Source organism: Lonchura striata, chromosome Z (assembly GCF_046129695.1).
Source record: "Lonchura striata isolate bLonStr1 chromosome Z, bLonStr1.mat, whole genome shotgun sequence".
Lineage (NCBI taxonomy): Eukaryota > Metazoa > Chordata > Aves > Passeriformes > Estrildidae > Lonchura > Lonchura striata.
Window position 1 is genome coordinate 981,421 of NC_134642.1, and position 17,511 is coordinate 998,931.

At 38.2% G+C, this 17,511-nt stretch overlaps 1 protein-coding gene across 1 annotated transcript in view; it reads right to left on the reverse strand.

Annotated features, from left to right (window-relative positions):
* Positions 1-17,511, reverse strand: part of SMAD4 (SMAD family member 4) — a 41,823-nt gene that overhangs the window by 4,249 nt on the left and 20,063 nt on the right. Inside the window, exons 6-10 of the mRNA XM_077790514.1 lie at positions 17,360-17,470; positions 13,101-13,151; positions 11,061-11,244; positions 9,808-9,976; positions 3,788-3,926 (exon numbers count right to left, since the gene is read on the reverse strand). Of these exons, the coding sequence (XP_077646640.1) occupies positions 3,788-3,926; positions 9,808-9,976; positions 11,061-11,244; positions 13,101-13,151; positions 17,360-17,470 (654 nt within the window). The remainder of the gene's footprint in view (positions 1-3,787; positions 3,927-9,807; positions 9,977-11,060; positions 11,245-13,100; positions 13,152-17,359; positions 17,471-17,511) is intronic.

The window sequence follows — 17,511 nt, forward strand, 5'->3', positions numbered from 1 at the left end:
TCCTGGCAGCTCAAGGTCCTGGCAGCTCAAGGTCCTGGCAGCTCAGAGCTCAAGGTCTTGACACCCAAAGGTCCTGGCAGATCAAAGCTCAAGGTCCTGGCAGGTCAAGGTCCTGGCAGATCAAAGCTCAAGGTCCTGACACCCCAAGGTCCTGGCAGGTCAAAGCTCAAGGTCCTGGCAGGTCAAAGCTTAAGGTCCTGGCACCTCAAGGTCCTGGCAGGTCAAAGCTCAAGGTCCTGGCAGGTCAAAGCTCAAGGTCCTGGCAGGTCAAGGTCCTGGCAGGTCAAAGCTCAAGGTCCTGGAAGCTCAAGGTCCTGGCAGGTCAAAGCTCAAGGTCCTGGCAGATCAAAGCTCAAGGTCCTGGCACCTCAAGGTCCTGGCAGGTCAAAGCTTAAGGTCCTGGCACCTCAAGGTCCTGGCAGGTCAAGGTCCTGGCAGGTCAAAGCTCAAGGTCCTGGCAGGTCAAAGCTTAAGGTCCTGGAAGCTCAAGGTCCTGGCAGGTCAAAGCTCAAGATCCTGGCAGGTCAAAGCTCAAGGTCCTGGCAGGTCAAGGTCCTGGCAGGTCAAGGTCCTGGCAGATCAAAGCTCAAGGTCCTGGAAGCTCAAGGTCCTGGCAGGTCAAAGCTCAAGGTCCTGGCAGGTCAAAGCTTAAGGTCCTGGCACCTCAAGGTCCTGGCAGGTCAAGGTCCTGGCAGGTCAAAGCTCAAGGTCCTGGCAGGTCAAGGTCCTGGCAGGTCAAAGCTCAAGGTCCTGGCAGGTCAAAGCTCAAGGTCCTGGCAGCTCAAGGTCCTGGCAGGTCAAAGCTTAAGGTCCTGGCACCCAAAGGTCCTGGCACCTCAAGGTCCTGGCAGGTCAAAGCTCAAGGTCCTGGCAGGTCAAAGCTAAAGGTCCTGGCAGGTCAAAGCTAAAGGTTCTGGCACCTCAAGGTCCTGGCAGGTCAAAGCTCAAGGTCCTGGCAGGTCAGAGATGAAGGTTCTGGCAGCTCAAGGTCCTGGCAGGTCAAAGCTAAAGGTTCTGGCACCTCAAGGTCCTGGCAGGTCAAAGCTTAAGGTCCTGGCAGCTCAAGGTCCTGGCAGGTCAAAGCTCAAGGTCCTGGCAGCTCAGAACTCAAGGTCCTGGCAACCCAAGGTCCTGGAAGCTCAGAGCTCAAGGTCCTGGCAGCTCAAGGTCCTGGCAGTTCAGAGCTCAAGGTCCTGGCAGGTCAAAGCTAAAGGTTCTGGCAGCTCAAGGTCCTGGCAGGTCAAAGCTCAAGGTCCTGGCAGGTCAGAGCTAAAGGTTCTGGCAGCTGAATGACAATAATCCTGTCACCCCAAGGTCCTGGCAGCTCAGAGCTCAAGGTCCTGGCAGCTGAATGACAATAATCCTGGCACCCCAAGGTCCTGGCAGCTCAGAGCTCAAGGTCCTGGCAGCTCAAGGTCCTGGCAGGTCAGAGCTCAGAATCCTGACTCCTTAAGGTCCTGGCAGCCCCAGGTCCTGGCAGCTCAGAGCTTAAGGTCCTGGCAGCTCAGTGCCAACATCCTGACACTCCAAGGTCCTGGCACCCCAATATCCTGTCACTTCAAGGTCCTGGCAGTTCAGAGCTCAAGGTCCTGGCAGCTCATAGCTCAAGGTCCTGGCAGCTCAGAGCTCAAGGTCCTGGCAGCTCAGTGCCAACAATCCCAGCACCTCAAGGTCCTGGCAGCTCAAAGTCCTGGCACCTCAAGGTCCTGGCAGCTCAGAGCTCAAGGTCCTGGCAGATCAAAGCTCAAGGTCCAGGCAGCTCAGAACTCAAGGTCCTGGCAGCTCAGTGCCAACAATCCCGGCACTCCAAGGTCCTGGCAGCTCAGAGCTCAAGGTCCTGGCAGTTCTGTGCCAATATCCCATCACCTCAAGGTCCTGGCAGCTCAGAGCTCAAGGTCCTGGCAGATCAAAGCTCAAGGTCCTGGCAGCTCAGAGCTCAACACCCCCCGCCCCCACAGGTCCTGGCAGGTCGGTACTCACTGATGGCCGGCGCGATGCCCCCCACGGAGCCCGGCCCGGGGATGTTGCCGGCCACGGCTCCTGTGTCACCCCCCAGGTCCTGGCAGCTCAGTGACAACAATCCCGGCACCCCAAGGTCCTGGCAGCTCAGAGCTCAATGTCCTGGAACCTCAAGGTCCTGGCAGCTCAGAGCTCAAGGTCCTGGCACCCCAAGGTCATGGCAGCTCAAGGTCCTGACACCTTAAGGTCCTGGCAGCTCAGTGACAATAACCTGGCACCCCAAGGTCCTGGAAGCTCAGAGCTCAAGGTCCTGGCAGCTCAGTGACAACAATCCTGGCACCTCAAGGTCCTGGCAGCTCAGAGCTCGAGGTCCTGGCAGATCAAAGCTCAAGGTCCTGGCAGCTCAAGGTCCTGGCAGTTCAAGGTCAATAACCTGGCACCCAAAGGTCCTGGCAGCTCAGAGCTCAAGGTCCTGGCACCTCAAGGTCCTGGCAGCTCAGAGCTCGAGGTCCTGGCAGATCAAAGCTCAAGGTCCTGGCAGCTCAGAGCTCAAGGTCCTGGCAGCTCAGTGACAACAATCCCGGCACCTCAAGGTCCTGGCAGCTCAGAGCTCAAGGTCCTGGCAGATCAAAGCTCAAGGTCCTGGCAGCTCAGAGCTCAACACCCCGCGCCCCCACAGGTCCTGGCAGGTCGGTACTCACTGATGGCCGGGGCGATGCCCCCCACGGAGCCCGGCCCGGGGATGTTGCCGGCCACGGCTCCTGTGTCACCCCCCAGGTCCTGGCAGCTCAGTGACAACAATCCCGGCACCCCAAGGTCCTGGCAGCTCAGAACTCAAGGTCCTGGCAGATCAAAGCTCAAGGTCCTGGCACCTCAATGTCCTGGCAGCTCAGAGCTCAAGGTCCTGGCAGCTCAAGGTCCTGGCACCTCAAGGTCCTGGCAGCTCAGAGCTCAAGGTCCTGGCAGATCAAAGCTCAAGGTCCAGGCAGCTCAGAACTCAAGGTCCTGGCAGCTCAGTGACAACAATCCCGGCACCCCAAGGTCCTGGCAGCTCAGAGCTCAATGTCCTGGAACCTCAAGGTCCTGGCAGCTCAGAGCTCAAGGTCCTGGCACCCCAAGGTCATGGCAGCTCAAGGTCCTGACACCTTAAGGTCCTGGCAGCTCAGTGACAATAACCTGGCACCCCAAGGTCCTGGAAGCTCAGAGCTCAAGGTCCTGGCAGCTCAGTGACAACAATCCTGGCACCTCAAGGTCCTGGCAGCTCAGAGCTCGAGGTCCTGGCAGATCAAAGCTCAAGGTCCTGGCAGCTCAAGGTCCTGGCAGTTCAAGGTCAATAACCTGGCACCCAAAGGTCCTGGCAGCTCAGAGCTCAAGGTCCTGGCACCTCAAGGTCCTGGCAGCTCAGAGCTCGAGGTCCTGGCAGATCAAAGCTCAAGGTCCTGGCAGCTCAGAGCTCAAGGTCCTGGCAGCTCAGTGACAACAATCCCGGCACCTCAAGGTCCTGGCAGCTCAGAGCTCAAGGTCCTGGCAGATCAAAGCTCAAGGTCCTGGCAGCTCAGAGCTCAACACCCCGCGCCCCCACAGGTCCTGGCAGGTCGGTACTCACTGATGGCCGGGGCGATGCCCCCCACGGAGCCCGGCCCGGGGATGTTGCCGGCCACGGCTCCTGTGTCACCCCCCAGGTCCTGGCAGCTCAGTGACAACAATCCCGGCACCCCAAGGTCCTGGCAGCTCAGAGCTCAAGGTCCTGGCAGATCAAAGCTCAAGGTCCTGGCAGCTGAGAGCTCAACATCCCCCGCCCCACAGGTCCTGGCAGGTCGGTACTCACTGATGGCCGGCGCGATGCCCCCCACGGAGCCCGGCCCGGGGATGTTGCCGGCCACGGCGGCCGCCTGGGCGGCGGCGGCGGCCTGAGCGGTGGCCGCCTGCTGCTGCATCTGCCGGTGGCACTGCCGCAGGTCGAACACCTGCGGGGGAGGGAATAAACCGGTTAGTTTCAAACCAGTTAGTTTTCAAACCGGTTCGTTTTCAAACCGGTTAGTTTTCAAACCGGTTAGTTTTCAAACCGGTTAGTTTTCCAACCGGTTAGTTTCAAACCGGTTAGTTTTCAAACCGGTTAGTTTCAAACCGGTTAGTTTTCAAACCGGTTAGTTTTCAAACCGGTTAGTTTTCCAAACCGGTTAGTTTTCAAACCGGTTAGTTTTCCAAACCGGTTAGTTTTCCAAACCGGTTAGTTTTCAAACCGGTTAGTTTCAAACCGGTTAGTTTTCAAACCGGTTAGTTTTCAAACCGGTTAGTTTTCCAAACCGGTTAGTTTTCAAACCGGTTAGTTTTCCAACCGGTTAGTTTTCAAACCGGTTAGTTTTCCAACCGGTTAGTTTGGAACTGGTTAATTTCGAACTGGCTAGTTTCAAACCGGTTAGTTTGGAACCGGTTAGTTTCTAACCAGTTAGTTTCTACCAGTTTTGTTCTAACCAGTTTGTTTGTAAGGGGTTAATTGTGACCGAACCGGTTTGTTTGGAACCGGTTAGTTTGGAACTGGTTAATTTGGAACTGGTTAGTTTCAAACCGGTTAGTTTGGAACTGGTTAGTTTCTACCAGTTTCATTCTAACCGGTTCGTTTGTAAGGGGTTAATTGTGACCGAACTGGTTAGTTTGGAACCAGTTAGTTTGGAACTGGTTAGTTTGGAACTGGTTCGTTTCAAACTGGCTAGATTCAAACCGGTTAGTTTGGAACTGGTTAGTTTGGAACTGGCTAGATTCAAACCGGTTAGTTTGGAACTGGTTAGTTTGGAACTGGTTAATTTGGAACTGGTTAGTTTGGAACCGGTTAGTTTGGAACTGGCTAGTTTCTACCAGTTTCGTTCTAACCGGTTTGTTTGTAAGGGGTTAATTGTGACCGAACCGGTTAGTTTGGAACTGGTTAATTTGGAACTGGTTAGTTTGGAACTGGTTAGTTTGGAACCGGTTAGTTTCAAACCGGCTAGTTTCAAACCGGTTAGTTTGGAACTGGTTAGTTTGGAACCGGTTAGTTTGGAACTGGCTAGTTTCAAACCGGTTAGTTTGGAACCGGTTAGTTTCTAACCGGTTAGTTTCTACCAGTTTCGTTCTAACCGCTTCGTTTGTAAGGGGTTAATTGTGACCGAACCGGTTAGTTTGGAACCGGTTAGTTTGGAACTGGTTAGTTTGGAACTGGTTAGATTCAAACCGGTTAGTTTGGAACCGGTTAATTTCGAACTGGCTAGTTTCAAACCGGTTAGTTTGGAACTGGCTAGATTCAAACCGGTTAGTTTCAAACCGGTTAGTTTGGAACCGGTTAGTTTGGAACTGGCTAGATTCAAACCGGTTAGTTTGGAACTGGCTAGTTTGGAACTGGTTAATTTCAAACTGGCTAGATTTAAACCGGTTAGTTTGGAACCGGTTAGTTTGGAACCGGTTAATTTGGAACTGGCTAGTTTCAAACCGGTTAGTTTGGAACCGGTTAATTTGGAACTGGTTAGTTTGGAACTGGCTAGTTTGGAACCGGTTAATTTGGAACTAACTGGTTAGTTTGGAACTGGCTAGATTCAAACCGGTTAGTTTGGAACTGGTTAATTTGGAACCGGTTAATTTGGAACTAACTGGTTAGTTTGGAACTGGCTAGATTCAAACCGGTTCGTTTGGAACCGGTTAGTTTGGAACCGGTTAATTTGGAACTGGTTAATTTGGAACTGGTTAGTTTGGAACTGGTTAGTTTGGAACCGGTTAGTTTGGAACTGGTTAATTTGGAACTGGTTAGTTTGGAACTGGCTAGATTCAAACCGGTTAATTTGGAACCGGTTAGTTTGGAACCGGTTAGTTTGGAACTGGCTAGTTTGGAACCGGTTAATTTGGAACTAACTGGTTAGTTTGGAACTGGCTAGATTCAAACCGGTTCGTTTGGAACCGGTTAGTTTGGAACTGGTTAGTTTGGAACCGGTTAATTTGGAACTAACCGGTTAGTTTGGAACTGGCTAGATTCAAACCGGTTCGTTTGGAACCATTCCTCACCCCGCGAAACAAATAAATTAACGAGGAAACGAATAAACGAACAAATAAACTCACAAATCAATGAAATCCCCCATTCCAATTATAATAATAAATAAATAAATGAATAAATGAATAAATAAATAAATGAATAAATGAATAAATGAATAAATGAATGAATAAATAAATAAATAAATAAATTCCTTGTCCCACAAAATAAACAAATAAACTAATTAATTAATTTAATTAACTCATTAATTCCATTCCTTATTCCACGAAATAAATAAAATGCCCAAATAAATAAATAAATCAATAAATCCCTTATTCCACGAAAGAAATAAAAAAATTAATAAATGAAGAAACAAATGCCTCGTTCCAATAAATAAATAAATAAATAAGTACCTAAATTCCATATTCCACTAAATCAATAGATCAATCAATAAATGAACGAATGAATAAATAAACAAATATATAAATAAGTAAATAAATAAATTCCTCATGTCGCTAAATAAATAAATAAATAAATAAATTATCTCCTTTTCTAATAAATAAATAAATGAATCCTTATGCCAATAAATCAATCAATCAATCAATCAATCAATCCTTATTCTAATAAATATATAAATACATCCTTATTTTAATAAGCAAATAAACTAATACACCCTTATTTAAATAAATAAATAAATACATCCTTATTTTAATAAATAACTAAATAAATAAATCCTTATGCCAATAAATCAATCAATCAATCAATCAATCCTTATTCGGATAAATATATAAATACATCCCTATTTTAATAAACAAATAAACAAATACACCCTTATTTAAATAAATAAATAAATAAATAAATACAGGCTTATTTTAATAAACAACTAAATAAATAAATCCTTATTCCAATAAATAACTGAATAAATAAATCCTTATTCTAATAAATAAATAATTACATAAATAAATATATTAATAAGTAAATAAATAAATAAATAAATAAATAAACTCTTATTCCAATAAATAAACAAACAAACAAATTCCTTATCCTAATAAACAAATAAATCAATCCTTATTTTAATAAATGAATGAATAAATAAATAAACGGATCCCTGTTCTAATAAATAAATAAATAAATGCATCCTTATTCTAATAAATAAATACATAAATAAATAAATAAATAAATAAACACATCCCTATCTTAATAAATGAAGAAATAAATGCATCCTTATTCTAATAAATAAATAAATAAATAAATAAATAAATACACACATCCCTATCTTAATAAATGAATAAATAAATAAATAAATAAATAAACTCATCCCTATCTTAATAAATGAATAAATAAATAAATAAATAAATAAACTCATCCCTATCTTAATAAATAAATAAATAAATGCATCCTTATTCTAATAAATGAATAAATAAATAAATAAATAAATAAATAAATAAATAAACTCATCCCTATCTTAATAAATTAATAAATAAATGCATCCTTATTCTAATAAATAAATAAATAAATACATAAATAAACATATTCCTATATTAATAAATAAATACCTTCGTCTTTTATTAGACAAAGGAACAAACGCGTCCTCAATTAAATAAACAAATTATTACCTATTTAAATAAACAAACAAACCATCCTTACTCTGATAAATAAACGAATAAATAAATAGACAAATAAATAAACAAACAAATAAATAAATAAACCAATACGTCCTTACTCTGATAAATCAATAAATCAATATATAAATAGATAAATAAATAAATAAATAAAGAAACAAATAAACCAATACGTCCTTACTCTGATAAATAAATAAATAAATAAATAAATAAATAAATTCTTACTCTAATAAATAAATAAATAAATATGTAATAGATAAATAAATAAATAAATAAACCAATACGTCCTTACTCTGATAAATCAATAAATCAATATATAAATAGATAAATAAATAAATAAATAAAGAAACAAATAAACCAATACGTCCTTACTCTGATAAATAAATAAATAAATAAATAAATAAATAAATAAATAAGTCCTTACTCTAATAAATAAATAAATAAATATCTAAACAGGTAAATAAATAAATAAACCAATACAGTCCTTACTCTGATAAATAAATGAGTAAATAAATTAATAAATAAACAAATAAACCAATATGTCCTTATTCTTATAAATAAATAAATACATAATTAAATAAATAAATAAATAAACCAATACGTCCTCATATAAATAAATAAATAAATAAATAAATAAATAAATACATCCTTACACTGATAAATAAATAAATAAATAGATATATTGATAAATAAATAAATAAATAAATAAATAAATAAATAAACAAATACATCCTTGCGCTGATCAATAAATAGATAAATAAATAAATAAACAAACAAACCAATACGTCCTTACTCTGATAAATAAATAAATAAATAGATAAATAAATAAATAAATAAATAAATAAACAAATCCGTCCTTGCTCTAATAAATAAATAAATAAATAGATAAATAAATAAATAAATAAATAAATAAATAAATAAATAAATAAACCAATCCGTCCTTGCTCTAATAAATAAATAAATAAATAAATAAATAAACAATTAAAAAAATTTAATTAATTAATTCCTCACCCCGCCGCATCCGCCAATTAAAAAAGCAAAACCCAAAAAAACCCAAAAAAAACCGAACGAATCGATTAACTGATCAATCAATCAATCAATTAATGGATCAATTAGCGCAGCACACCTTGATGTAGGCGCTGGGGTAGAGCCAATTAACCAATTAATTAACTAATTAACCAACAAACCCTCACCCCCCCCCTCCATTGCTACCCATCCCAACCAACCCATCCACCAACGAATCGATTAACTGATCAATCAATCAATCAATTAATTAATGGATTAATTAGCGCAGCCCACCTTGATGTAGGCGCTGGGGTAGAGCCAATTAACCAATTAATTAACCAATTAACCAACAAACCCTCACCTCCCTCCCCATTGTTACCCATCCCAACCAACCGATCCGCCAACAAATCGACGCATCCATTAACCGATCAATCAATCGATCAATCAATTAATTAATTAATTAATGGATTAATTAGCGCAGCCCACCTTGATGTAGGCGCTGGGGTAGAGCCAATTAACCAATTAATTAACCAATTAACCAACAAACCCTCACCCTCCCCCCTCCCATTGCTACCCATCCCAACCAACCGATCCGCCAACGAATCGATTAACTGATCAATCAATCAATCGATCGATTAATTAATTAATTAATTAATTAATGGATTAATTAGCGCCGCTGGGGTAGAGCCAATTAACCAATTAATTAACTAATTAACCAACAAACCCTCACCCGCCCCCCCATTGTTACCCATCCCAACCAACCGATCTGCCAACGAATCGATTAACTGATGAATCAATCAATCAATCAATTAATTAATGGATTGATTGATTAATGGATTAACGAGCGCAGCCCACCTTGATGTAGGCGCTGGGGTAGAGCCAATTAACCAATTAATTAACCAATTAACCAACAAACCCTCACCCCCCTCCTCCATTGCTACCCATCCCAACCAACCGATCCACCAACGAATCGATTAACTGATGAATCAATCAATCGATTAATCAATTAATTAATTAATGGATTAATTAGCGCAGCCCACCTTGATGTAGGCGCTGGGGTAGAGCCAATTAACCAATTAATTAACCAATTAACCAACAAACCCTCACCCCCCTCCCATTGTTACCCATCCCAACCAACCGATCCACCAACAAATCGACGCATCCATTAACCGATCAATCGATCGATTAATCAATTAATTAATTAATGGATTAATTAGCGCAGCCCACCTTGATGTAGGCGCTGGGGTAGATCTTGTGCACGGCGTCGCCGGGCGCCCGGCCCGCCTCGCGGTCCAGGTAATAACTCTGCACGAAGACGGCGTGGTCGCTCAGGCACCGCACCCACACGTCGCCCTCGCCTTTGCACTCCAGCTGCACGCCCTTGCCGATGTGCAGCCTGTGAGGACGGAGAACACGCGTGTGCTTAGCGTGTTCGAAAAGTGAAATTTCGGTTCTATAAGGAAATGTTGATGTTTGGGGAAACTGAGGCACGGCGCGGTTTCGTGGTTCTCCGCAGCGCCGCAAACACGGGATGGGGTCTTGGGGGTGGGTGAACGCGTCACACGCCACGTCACGCGTGTTTCTAGCGTGTTCGAAAAGTGAAATTTCGGTTCTGGAAGGAAATGTTGACGTTTGGGGAAACTGAGGCACGGCGTGTTTTTTGCCGTGGTCTGTAGCACCAGAAACATGGGACGGGGTGGTAATGTTCAGAACACGTGACATGTGACGCCACGCATGTTTTTAGCGTGTTCGTACCATGAACTTTCGGTTCTAGAAGGAAATATTGAAGTTTGGGGAAACTGAGGCACGGCGTGTTTTTCACATGGACTCCAACACGGGAAACACGGGATGGGGCGCTCATGGTGTTCTGAACATGGAACACGGGACCCGTCACGCGTGTTTTTAGCGTGTTGTTTTGGTTCTAGAAGGAAATGTTGAAGTTTGGGGAAACTGAGGCACGGTACGTGTTCGGGGGTCTCTGTAGCACCACAAACACGGGATGAGGTCCTCGTGTCATTCTGAACATGGAACACGGGTCGTGTTTTTCGCGTGTTCGAACCGTGAACTTTCGGTTCTATAGGGAAATGTTGAAGTTCGGGGAAACTGAGGCACGGCGCGTTTTCATGGTTCTCCGCAGCGCCACAAACACAGGATCGGGTTTGCGGGGTGGCCGAGCGCGTCACACGCCACGTCACGCGTGTTTTTAGCGTGTTCGAACCGTGAAATTTCAGTCCTAGAGGGAAATGCTGACGTTCGGGGAAACTGAGGCACGGCGCGCGTTGGCGGCTGCGCGCCAATTTGCATATTTTGCATGCTAATTTGCATATTAATAATTCCACTTCCCCACCCACCCCTCAATGAGCCGCCATCTTGCTTCTTCAACCCCCCCCCCCCGCACTCCGCCCCACCGCCCCTTTAATTACCCCGCCGCGTTTTCTCCTAATTATTCCTCCGCCTCATTTGCATATTAATGAGCCCACCTGACCCTCTCGATGGCCTCCGTCCGGTGCACGTTGGACAATTGGCCCAGGCAGAAGCGGTCGCCGCCCGACGGGTCCACGTAACCGTCCACGGTGACCACGGGACAACTGGAGGGCACCTTGAAGGTCTCGCCCACCTGCACGTCCATCTCGAAGTAGGCGATGGAGCACCAATATTCCGGCGCTGATTTGCATAATTGATGAGGCCGACGGGTCGTTAAGGGGAGGCGCCAAACGAGCCGGCGGCCAACAAAAAAAAAAAAATCAAAAAAAACCCAAAAAAACCCAAAAAAAACCAAAAAAAAGGAGGATTATTCAAAATGGCCGCCAGGGAAGGGGTTGGGGGCTCATAGGGGTTGATATTGGAGTTTGGCCTGATTTGCATCTGATTTGCATCTGATTTGCATAGGAATGAGGGAATGTCAAGCGTCGGCAAGGTGAATAAGCGTGGGATATAATGATATGCAAATTATTGATTGGAGGCAGGGGGACGAACCCAAATGTGACTCCCACACCCGTTTCGAGCTCTTATTCGATCTGGATCTAATTTACATATAATTTGCATATTCATTGTTGGATTGACATTGGTTAGGAGCACAAATAATCACGGGATATAATGATATGCAAATGATTTATTGGAATCAGGGGGATGAACCCAAATCTGACTCCCACACCCGTTTTGAGCTCTTATTCGAGCCGGATCTAATTTACATATAATTTGCATATTCATTATTGGATTGACAGTGGTTAGGAGCACAAATAATCACGGGATATAATGATATGCAAATTATTTATTGGAGTCAGGGGAACGAACCCAAATCTGACTCCCACACCCGTTTCGAGCTCTTATTTGATCCGGATCTAATTTACATATAATTTGCATATTGGCGATTGGATTTACATTTTTAGGAGCACGAATAATCACGGGATATAATTATATGCAAATGAGTTTATCGGAATCAGGGGGACAAACCCAAATCTGACTCCCACACCCGTTTCGAGCTCCACCTATTTTCTATTCCATCCATATATAATTTACATATAATTTGCATATTCATTATTGAATTGACATCGTATAGGAACGCAACTAATCACAGGATTTAATGATATGCAAATTATTTATTGGAGTAGGGGAACGAACCCAAATCTGACTCCCACACCCATTTCGAGCTCTTATTCGATCCGGATCTAATTTACATATAATTTGCATATTGGTGATTGGATTGACATTGTTAGGAGCTCGAATAATCACGGGATATAATGATATGCAAATGAGTTTATCAGAATCAGGGGGACAAACCCAAATCTGACTCCCACACCCGTTTCGAGTTGAACCTATTTGCTAATCTAGCCTGATCTAATTTACATATAATTTGCATATTCATTGTTGGATTGACATTGGTTAGTAGCACAAATAATCACGGGATATAATGATATGCAAATTATTTATTGGAGTCAGGGGAACGAACCCAAATCTGACTCCCACACCCGTTTCGAGCTCTTATTCGATTCTGATCTAATTTACATATAATTTGCATATTCATTGTTGGACTTATATTGTTTAGGAGCACGAATAATCACGGGATATAATGATATGCAAATTATTTATTGGAATCAGGGGTACAAACCCAAATCTGACTCCCACACCCGTTTTGAGCTCTTATTCGATCCGGATCTAATTTACATATAATTTGCATATTCATTATTGGATTTATATTGGTTAGGAGCACGAATAATCACGGGATATAATGATATGCAAATTATTGATTGGAGGCAGGGGGACGAATCCAAATGTGACTCCCACACCCGTTTCAAGCTCTTATTCGATCCGGATCTAATTTACATATAATTTGCATATTGGCGATTGGATTTACATTGTTAGGAGCACGAATAATCATGGGATTTAATTATATGCAAATGAGTTTATCGGAATCAGGGGGACTCCCACACCCGTTTCGAGCTCCACCTATTAGATATTAAATCTGGGTCTGATTTGCATCTAATTTGCATACTAATGACCTGATTTGCATTTTGACTCACCGGGGTGATTGGAGATCGGAGGTTGGAAGGCGAGCTCGTTGTGGACCGGCCCTGGGAAAAAAAAACCCAAAAAAATTAATTAAATTTATATGTAATTTATATGAAATTTATATGAAATTTATATGAAATTTGTATTAAAATTTGTATTAAATTTATTGTAAATTTGTATAAAATTTCTGTTAAATTTAGGCCAAATTTATACTAAATTTATCCCAAAATTATCCCAAATTTATACCGAATTTTTATTAAATTTATTCCAAATTTATACTAAATTTATATTAAATTTATACCAAAATTAGACCAAATTTATACCAAATTTTTACTGTATTTAGCCTAAATTTATATTAAATTTATATTAAATTTATCCCAAACTTCTCCCAAATTTATACTAAATTTATATTAAATTTTTACTACATTTATTACAAATTTATATTAAATCTATCCCAAGTTTATCCCATATTTTGACTAATTTTATATTAAATTTCTATTAAATTTATATTAAATTTCTCCCAAATTTCTCCCAAATTTCTATTAAATTTATATTAAATTTTTACTACATTTATATTAAATTTATCCCAAATTTTGACTAATTTTATATTAAATTTATATTAAATTTATCCCAAATTTATACTAAATTTATATTAAATTTTTCCTATATTCATTACAAACTTATATTAAATTTATATTAAATTTTTATTAAATTTATCCCAAATTTTGACTAATTTTATATTACATTTATATTCAATTTATATTCAATTTATTCCAAATTTTTTCCAAATTTTTTCCAAATTTATTCCAAGTTTATCCCAAATTTTGACTAATTTTATATTACATTTATATTCAATTTATATTCAATTTATCCCAAATTTATCCCAAATTTATTCCAAATTTATCCCAAATTTATATTCAATTTATTCCAAATTTATTCCAAATTTATTCCAAATTTATTCCAAATTTTTTCCAAATTTATTCCAAATTTATACCAAATTTATATTCAATTTATCCCAAATTTTTTCCAAATTTATCCCAAATTTTTTCCAAATTTTTTCCAAATTTATCCCAAATTTATTCCAAATTTATATTCAATTTATCCCAAATTTATCCCAAATTTTTTCCAAATTTATCCCAAATTTTTTCCAAATTTATCCCAAATTTATCCCAAATTTATTCCAAATTTATCCCAAATTTATCCCAAATTTATATTCAATTTATCCCAAATTTATCCCAAATTTATCCCAAATTTATTCCAAATTTATATTCAATTTAGTCCAAATTTTTTCCAAATTTATACCAAATTTATCCCAAATTTACCCCAAATTTATTCCAAATTTATTCCAAATTTATACCAAATTTATATTCAATTTATCCCAAATTTATCCCAAATTTATCCCAAATTTATCCCAAATTTATATTCAATTTATTCCAAATTTACACCAAATTTATCCCAAATTTACACCAAATTTATCCCAAATTTATATTCAATTTATTCCAAATTTCTTCCAAATTTATCCCGAATTTATCCCAAATTTATTCCAAATTTATTCCAAATTTACACCAAATTTATCCCAAATTTATATTCAATTAATTCCAAATTTTTCCCAAATTTTTATTCAATTTATTCCAAATTTATCCCAAATTTATCCCAAATTTACCCCAAAATTATCCCAAATTTATATTCAATTAATTCCAAATTTTTCCCAAATTTTTATTCAATTTATTCCAAATTTATCCCAAATTTACCCCAAATTTATCCCAAATTTATCCCAAATTTATATTCAATTTATTCCAAATTTATCCCAAATTTATTCCAAATTTATTCCAAATTTATATTCAATTTATTCCAAATTTTTTCCAAATTTATCCCAAATTTATCCCAAATTTATTCCAAATTTACCCCAAATTTACCCCAAATTTATCCCAAATTTATATTCAATTTATCCCAAATTTATACCAAATTTATCCCAAATTTATATTCAATTTATTCCAAATTTATCCCAAATTTATATTCAATTTATCCCAAATTTATCCCAAATTTATCCCAAATTTATCCCAAATTTATCCCAAATTTACACCAAATTTACACCAAATTTATCCCAAATTTATATTCAATTTATTCCAAATTTTTTCCAAATTTTTTCCAAATTTATCCCAAATTTATCCCAAATTTATCCCAAATTTATCCCAAATTTATATTCAATTTATTCCAAATTTATTCCAAATTTATATTCAATTTATTCCAAATTTATTCCAAATTTATATTCAATTTATTCCAAATTTATCCCAAATTTTTTCCAAATTTATATTCAATTTATCCCAAATTTTTTCCAAATTTATCCCAAATTTATATTCAATTTATTCCATTTTTTTCTAAATTTATTCCAACTTTTATTCCAAATTTATCCCAAATTTACCCCAAATTTATTCCAAATTTATATTCAATTTATTCCAAATTTATCCCAAATTTCTCCCAAATTTCTCCCAAATTTACACCAAATTTATCTCAAATTTATCCCAAATTTATATTCAATTTATCCCAAATTTATTCCAAATTTATATTCAATTTATTCCAAATTTATCCCAAATTTATCTTCAATTTATCCCAAATTTATCCCAAATTTACCCCAAATTTATCCCAAATTTATATTCAATTTTTTCTGAATTTATCCCGAATTTATCCCAAATTTATATTCAATTTATCCCAAATTTATCCCAAATTTATCCCAAATTTATCCCAAATTTATATTCAATTTATATTCAATTTATTCCAAATTTATCCCAAATTTATTCCAAATTTATCCCAAATTTATATTCAATTCATCCCAAATTTATCCCAAATTTATCCCAAATTTATATTCAATTTATCCCAAATTTATATTCAATTTATTCCAAATTTATACCAAATTTATATTCAATTTATCCCAAATTTATTCCAAATTTATCCCAAATTTATCCCAAATTTATCCCAAATTTATACCAAATTTATATTCAATTTATCCCAAATTTTTTCCAATTTTTTTCCAATTTTTTTCCAAATTTATCCCAAATTTGTATTCAATTTATACCAAATTTTTTCCAAATTTTTTCCAAATTTATCCCAAATTTATCCCAAATTTATTCCAAATTTATCCCAAATTTATCCCAAATTTATCCCAAATTTATATTCAATTTATCCCAAATTTATATTCAATTTATCCCAAATTTATCCCAAATTTATTCGAAATTTATTCCAAATTTATCCCAAATTTACCCCAAATTTATTCCAAATTTACCCCAAATTTATCCCAAATTTATTCCAAATTTTATTCCAAATTTATCCCAAATTTACCCCAAATTTATCCCAAATTTATATTCAATTTATCCCAAATTTATTCCAAATTTATTCCAAATTTATCCCAAATTTATATTCAATTTATTCTAAATTTTTTCCAAATTTTTTCGAAATTTATCCCAAATTTATCCCAAATTTATATTCAATTTATCCCAAATTTATTCCAAATTTATATTCAATTTATTCCAAATTTCTCCCAAATTTACCCCAAATTTACCCCAAATTTATCCCAAATTTATATTCAATTTATCCCAAATTTATCCCAAATTTATCCCAAATTTATCCCAAATTTATCCCAAATTTACCCCAAATTTACACCAAATTTATATTCAATTTATCCCAAATTTATTCCAAATTTATATTCAATTTATTCCAAATTTATCCCAAATTTATCTTTAATTTATCCCAAATTTATCCCAAATTTACCCCAAATTTATCCCAAATTTATATTCAATTTTTTCTGAATTTATCCCGAATTTATCCCAAATTTATATTCAATTTATCCCAAATTTATCCCAAATTTATCCCAAATTTATTCCAAATTTTTTCCAAATTTATACCAAATTTATTCCAAATTTATTCCAAATTTATATTCAATTTATATTCAATTTATTCCAAATTTATCCCAAATTTATCCCAAATTTATATTCAATTTATCCCCAATTTATCCCAAATTTATTCCAAATTTATATTCAATTTATTCCAAATTTCTCCCAAATTTCTCCCAAATTTCTCCCAAATTTATCCCAAATTTACCCCAAATTTATACCAAATTTATCCCAAATTTATATTCAATTTATCCCAAATTAATTCCAAATTTATTCCAAATTTCCCCCAATTTCCCCCCAATTCAAACTCAATTCTCTCTATTACACTTCTAGGAAATTCCCAGTTATTCTGTAATTAATTAAGCCGTTAATTAAGCACTCACAGTAATGACCGGCGTGCACGGGCGGGTGGTGCTGCAGGTGCCCGTTCTGGTGCTGAGCCACGCCCGGCCCGAATGGCGCCGTCCTTCCTCCCGTCCAATCAGAACCGCCGCCTGACAACCCAAATTTACATCCACCAATCAGAGCCCGCAAC